This window comes from Triticum aestivum, chromosome 2D (genome assembly GCF_018294505.1).
Source record: "Triticum aestivum cultivar Chinese Spring chromosome 2D, IWGSC CS RefSeq v2.1, whole genome shotgun sequence".
Classification (NCBI taxonomy): Eukaryota; Viridiplantae; Streptophyta; class Magnoliopsida; order Poales; family Poaceae; genus Triticum; species Triticum aestivum.
Genome location: NC_057799.1, coordinates 194,356,677 through 194,363,576, shown reverse-complemented (window position 1 = coordinate 194,363,576; position 6,900 = coordinate 194,356,677). Strand labels below are relative to the sequence as shown.

The window sequence follows — 6,900 nt, the reverse complement described above, 5'->3', positions numbered from 1 at the left end:
AGGAGGAAGGAGAGAGAGGGGGGAGGAGGGCGGTCGGAGGAGGATGGAGGAGGGCGGCGGGAGGAAGGGAGAGGGAGGAGGGAGAAGAGTTAGGGTGGCGAGAGGTGGAGGGCGGCGAGAGGAGGAGGGAGGAGGGCGCCGGCAATGCGACGAGGACAGTGGGAGGAGGAAGAGGCGGAGTGAGGGAGTGAATAGAGGGAGTGAGAGGGCCGACGGGCGGGAGAGGGATAAGGGTGCCTTAGTAATAGCACGGGGCAAGGGCCCGCGCTACTGCTAAACCCATTAGTTGTAGTGCATGCCACACACCCAACACTGCTGCTAGGCCGGGGAGCTGAGCCCTTGTATCTACAGTAGCAGCGCGGGTGATGGAGTCCGCGCTACTGCTAAGGGGCTTAGTAGTAGCGCGGGCCCGTGCCCCGATGCTACTACTGTGGCACCTCTTGGGGCACGGTGGGACCACTTAGCAGTGGCGTGGGTGTGGTGGGCCCGTGCTACTGCTAATGTCCACCTGCAGCACGGGGCTTCAGCTCGCGCTACTGCTAAGTAACAGTTGCGTGGCCCATTTACCCCACAACGTCGTTTTCCTTAGTTTTGGCCACTTGAAGCAACTCATCGAACGGTGACCAAGTGGTGCCCAAATCTCTAAGCAAGTAAGTGTGTTCATCATTTGGTCGGATATGCTCGATGTTTTGGTCATTTGACCGGATATGCTCTATGTTTTGGTCATTTGGTCGGATCAAATAGGCTCATTGTTGACAATGTTTTATACTTTGTAGCCTTCCTGTGCATGCAATTTCTACTTGAAGTTGGATAAGAAGAAAACTTCGTTCTCATGCATTGTTAGTTGAGGTTAAATGAGCAACCTAAGTGAAATGTATTTATTGCCTCCTCCGCCAAGACCGTCGACATCGGCATCGAGGAAGAAACGAGTGATTCAACCGACCCAACAAAAAAGTTGCCGAAGAAGGTTAGGAGAGGCTTACGGGGAAGAAGTGGAGGAGGAGGAGAAGGCGAAGCGAGAATGGGTGGCGGCCAAGATGACGGTTGGCGAAGAAGAAGGAGGCATATGTCAAGCGCTCCAACGTCAAGGAGGCATGTAAAGCCGAGAGGTTTAATATGTAGATGACGGCGACCAAGGAGAAGCTCAAGCTTGAAAAGAAGAGGTCATCCTCGAATAGAAGAAGCTTCATATCGCAACCACTTTGAAGGAGGAGAAGATGTTGACCTTAAAGATGGATGATTTGGATAACGATACAAACATGATTGTGCAAGCCATCCATTTTAAGATGTTGAGGCGGCAAAAGGATCAACAAGAGGCGGAGAAGCAGGCGGCCGCAAACACGGCGATCGAGAAGGCGGCGGCGGAATGAGTGATGAAGCTTGAATTGCCGCTCCGATAGGGCGATTTTTTGGGCGCACCGTGGGATTGATATTTTTCTGTGATCGGATATGTAAAATCTATGCATACTCGCCTCGCGATTGTGCGCTATGTGATCAGGTGTGTTTGGTTGCATTCTCATCTCAGCATAGTTGTTCTTTCTTCGTGCACGCTCATCTCAGCACCTCTCTTCATGCATGCTCTTTTCATATATGCTCTTAGTGTATTTGTGTTAAGCTAGTGTGGATTCATGCATCTTTCATACACTCTATCGAACACCCAAAAATGAATTGAGAAGGAAACTTTTGGACTCACCCTACCAATCAGAGACATTTGAGTGTCCAATTAATTAAATCTCGACAGACATTTAGAGAACAACTTTGAATGGCTGGCTCTCGCGTCACCCTCCGCAGACTAGTCTCACGGATGGATATAGTCTGGGTCTACGTTGATGCCCTGATTCCTCAAAATATTTCGAGGCCACGAGAGTCGTCCGTAGACCAAATCACTTCGGCACAATGGAAATTTGGGATTTCAACGGAGCATCCATCATGTAATTGTGTTTATATAATCAAATCATCTCTACCGGTGTGGACCATCCGTCTGGGAGCAGTGGAATACGTGTCCCTCGCGGTCACTTTAGCCGTTGAAAGGTAGTCGCATGCTTTTTGGATTCTTCCTTCTTTATTTAGTCCTTTATCGATCTCAGTCTCACACATGCAGATGCTCGTCCAGTAGCCTTTCCTTTTTCTTTTCTCCTCTCCTTTCGTGGTTCGTGTTTGCCAAATTTCCCCAGCAGAGACACGAAAGGAATCTCGTCATTTTACAGCGGGGGCCGGGCAGACCATCCATCCAGCCAGATCTGTGGCAGGAACCACTATTTTTGTTTTCCTGACAAGCATGTCGAACGAGATGAGATCTCATCTCGACGTGTACGTTTCGCCCATGCCTGCCTCTGACAGATTTTCCTGTTTCTTCTTGGCTGCCACAGCGAAAGTAGTGAAAATTGACAAATCTGGCTTTTTTAATACTTTAGCAAAAAATGAACCTGATCCAATTTTTTTTAATAAAATAACTCGCATTTGCACGACGCCTGAGGCTGGGGCGTCGTGCTTTATAGCATGTCGCCCCGAGCCAGGGCCATGGCACCGCAGCTCAAAGCATCATTTTGTGATTTTTTTGGATCGGTATCATTTTGTGCTAAAGTTTTTAAAAAGGGTCACTTTTGTCCACTATCACACGAAATGTATCTACTAACCTAAGAAGTGAAGCAACTCAGCCTAGCTCAGATGATTGGATTTTTTATGCTGGAACCAGCCCATCAGGGTTCAAATCTAGACGGTGCTCGTATTTCTCTAGATTAATTTCAGGATTTTCAACGATATTTGTTCAATGAAAAAAGACGTTCCCGCTGACTATGAAGACACATGTGATGACTTCATCAATCTCAAAATGTGATGTCGGCTCAGTATTTTAGAGGTGCTCATGAGATAAGGTGTGTTTGAATGTGATGTCGGCTCAGTATTTCAGAGGTGCTCATGAGATAAGGTGTGTTTGCGTGTGTTCACAGAGACGAATGTATGCGCGTTTATATGAGCAACTTGCATCTGTACTGTGCTAAAAATATTTTAGAGAGAAAGCAAATGGTTAACACCATTGAAGGGGGCACCTTCTAATCTGCATCGAAATCCATAAATTTTTCTTAGGATATGTACCAAAGCAAAGTCCAACAAATGGTTCTTTGCAGTGGACTAGCCCATTAGAATTCAAGTCCTAGATAGTGCTGGTGGCCCATTAGAATTCAAGTCCTAGATTAGTGCTGGTGGTCGTATTTTTTGTATTTATTTTATTTTTATTTTTCTGACAATGGTCGTTCATTGGGAGAAGACGTTTGTAACAGTTTCATCAATTTTAAAATGTTGTGTTAGCTCATTGTATTGGGCTAAAACAATATCTAAAGAAGATAAAAAGAGAACACAGTAATACAAGTGAGAAGTCGAAGCCGATTATCATGCGTATACGTGGGACCATTTCTATGAAGTTTTGGCCCATCCATGCTCGTGTCGTGCAGCATGGAAGGCATCGGAACAAAAATGTCATCATTTTCCTCCGAAAGGGCTATCACTCACATGAGAGCACAGCCACCCCGGGCAATCAATGCCGCATCACCGTGCACATGCACGTCCGCATGTGCATCTCATCATCACAAAACAAGAGAAGAGAAAAGAAAAAAAAATCCATCCACCAATTGATAGCTACACCACACCACGTACTCGATCGAACCCCCAAAAAAGAACGATGCATGTGAAGCGAGACCTAGGGCGGCCCATCCATGAGGAGCTACTAGCTAGTCTTGGTCCTGAGCGCGCACTCCTCCGGCACGGCCGGGAACCTCTTGCGGTCGTCGCAGTAGTCGTATATCACGAGGTTCCTGGCCACCCAGCCCGAGTCCCGGCGCTGGCCGTCGTCGAGCGCCCACGCCGGCGGCTGGTCCCACCAGCTGTTCCCCGTGGCGGCCGCGCACGCCGGCGGGGCCGGGCCGGTGGCCCAGGCGCAGGCGTCGGCGGTGAAGTCGCTGTAGGAGGAGACGAAGGGCCCCTTGGTCCAGTCCGTCTTCTCCAGCCCCCCGCGCGTGGCCCAGTCGTCGGCGTTCCAGATGCTGGAGAAGACGTACATGGGCTTCATGATCGGGAAGAACCTGTTGGGCTTGTCCGAGTTGCGGTACTCCCTGATCGGCACCTTGTCCACGAAAAACCTGCAAACGTACGTACGTGAGCACATACAATATCAGCATCAAAGACAACTTGGCAAGTGCAATCGGATCTCGATCGCAGTATTGGCTGTATAGTACTGTATAATAATAGTACAGCGCTCGGCTATTGAGCAACCACGGAGGAAACCATGTGCGCCCACACCACTGTGTACTACTATTGTCTATATACATTGCCGCAGTTTGCAGTGCAGGATCGAGCAGAAAGTTTCTCTCTCAGCAGTACTCCGAGGCAGCCGAGAGAAGGGAGGGAGGAAAGATTGGGCGGCATGGGTTGAGCGAGGCGGTACAATGCAGAAACAGTGCACGGCGGCGCGCATTGTTTGGTCCAAACAGGGTGCGTGCACGTAGCAACAAGAGCACGGCAACGCGGCCTAGTTTTGCTACTCTGCGGCCGGGAAGGGTCGGGTCCAGTGGGTATCTATCGGAGTGACCCGAATGCAGGGGTGAGTGGGTGGATCCATTCAATTCAACTGCCCCCGCAGCTACTAAATCCGGCAACCCCACCCCCCCACCCCAGATTACACACACTACACTTCTGGCGCAATCGGAGTTGAAAGCTTAATTAATGGCATGGCAGCAAAGGGACTTACACGATCTGCTTGGGGTTCCAGAGGATGGAGTAGCTGTGGAACTCGGCGGTGGGGTCGAACCACAGCGAGTGCCGCATCTCCCGCCCGCCTACGCCGCTGCGGTACACGTTCGTCTGGATGATGTACGGCTCGCCGGTGCGGTTGCCCAGGAACTCGAAGTCCAGCTCGTCGCGCTCCGGCGCCGCGTCCAGGTCCGAGCACATCTGATGATGATGATCAAACGCACGCAAACGATTCGCGTCAGTTAGTTACCAGTTTTGTTCGATTAATGGGTCGGCGCTGCTGCCGGGCTGGGAATGGGATGCCGGATAGTAGTAGTACGTACGTAGTAGGCGGTGACGACGCCGGCGGAGTCGTTCCCGACGAGCTTGAGCTTCATGCTGAACCACCCGAACAGGTACTTCTGCTTCGTCTGGAACCCAACGCCTGCAAGGACCAATCAATCGGAGAGAAGCTTGGATAAGAGATGACGATCCTTTGCTAATGCATGCGATGCGTGCGCCAATCAATGGGGAATGGGGATGGCGGCGACGTTTACCCGTCTTGTTGTCGAGGGAGAGGTACCAGGTCTGGCCGTCGGGGGAGGTCTTGACGTGGTCCTCGGCGCCGGTGATGTCGAAGTTGTCCCCGAACGACGGGGTCGCCGCCGCAGCAGCACCCTGGAACTGGAAGCAGCCGCAGCAAGAAGCTGCAACGGCGGCGCACGCCAGGAGAGCGCCGACGCACGGACGCCCCATCGCTCCCGCCTCCACGAGACAATCCACGAGAAGATTGTATCGCCGACGATGAGTGGGGAACAGGAAACGGCAAAGCCACAAACAGGCAGAGCAGTGGGCTGTGGAGGAGCGTGCTAATGCTTTGGTCCGGGGCAAAGCACAAGGCACAGGACACAGCTTTCTTATAGACTAGAGGGTGCTTTCATAGTTTAAGCTGCTGTTTGTTTTAAAGCAAAGCAGAAGCTGCATTTGTTTTCTGCGCTTTGGTTGAGTCCTTGGGTTGAAATCGCACCGTTGCGTTGCGGCCGCCTCGGATGATTTTTTTACTGCACTTGTTTATTTATCACACTGGCTTTCTGCGTTTACCGCAGGGCAGTAGTAGGAGTAGTGTACTTATTACGTATAATACTACTCCAGGGCACGGCACTGGTTGCCACAGACGACGAGCTTCAGATCTAGCACTAGTATCCAGCTGCAGCTCGTGGCTGTCACATGAAGATATCATGTTCATCTGGCCAGCGGATTAATTGCGGCTGTGTGAGGTCTTGAGAGTTGTGCTCTGCCACCGTCGTGCCGAGTGATGGGGCCGCCCATAAAAACGGACGAAGATTTGCAGTGATAACCGGGTGCACACAGACACAGTGTGCTGCGCAGACTTGCAGCGGGACCTCTGAAAACGGTACGGTGATCAAACGATCGACAGGAAGTCTTAACACGCTGCAAGCCCTCTGTGAGTGAGGTTCATCAACCAATGTTTGAGACCTGACAGAAGCATGTGTGTCTCATGTTGTAACAGTGAGGTCTATAACTTTGGGGTGCATCTCGTCAAATTTTGGTGATGGGAATCTTATCAAGATTTGACGAGCGGCGTCAGGCGATTGAAAACTCAACCGGGATCCCTGGGATGTGGTGAGACGGGGCCGAGACCAACGGAAAGACGGGGTCGGCAGCGCAACTGTAACCCGGGGTTTCAGGCTCCTGTCCACGGTAAAGTTCGCGATGGACAACTTTTGACTCCATGCACAGGACAAGCCGGTGTATTACGTTGCCGAGGCAAATTTGACAATTTTAACCTCGGAACAAATCAATTCACATAATGAACTGGGCGTGAAACTATTTCACTTCCCTGACCCTTTTGTGCAGCGTCCGCCACGCCGGCGCCACACCCTACTATGCAACGCCTAGCGCGGGGGCGTTGCACTCCTGTCCATCGTGGCAGTCTCTGGGGCCACACCCAGCAGTGCAGCGCCTCCGAGCTAGGCGCCACACATGAAATGTGCAGCGCCTAGAGCTAGGCGCCACACATTTAAAGTGTAGCGCCTAGCGCTTAGGCGTTGCACTGTGCCTTATCCAGCCACTTGGCTGGCCCCCCTCCCCCACCCCCACACCACACACTCTCCCACTCTCTCCCCGAGCTTTGCCCCCTCTCTCCCCCTCTCAAAT

At 51.5% G+C, this 6,900-nt stretch overlaps 1 protein-coding gene across 1 annotated transcript; it reads right to left on the bottom strand.

The window, feature by feature from the left end:
- Positions 1 to 3,361: 3,361 nt before the first annotated feature.
- On the bottom strand, positions 3,362 to 5,648 carry LOC123052519 (probable xyloglucan endotransglucosylase/hydrolase protein 8). Its single transcript, XM_044475729.1, has 4 exons — positions 5,280 to 5,648; positions 5,067 to 5,167; positions 4,742 to 4,944; positions 3,362 to 4,133 (listed from the first exon to the last, which is right to left on the bottom strand). The coding sequence occupies exons 1-4, from the start codon at positions 5,476 to 5,478 to the stop codon at positions 3,722 to 3,724; spliced, it is 915 nt and encodes a 304-aa protein (XP_044331664.1). The 5' UTR covers positions 5,479 to 5,648; the 3' UTR covers positions 3,362 to 3,721.
- Between the last annotated feature and the right edge of the window lie 1,252 nt (positions 5,649 to 6,900).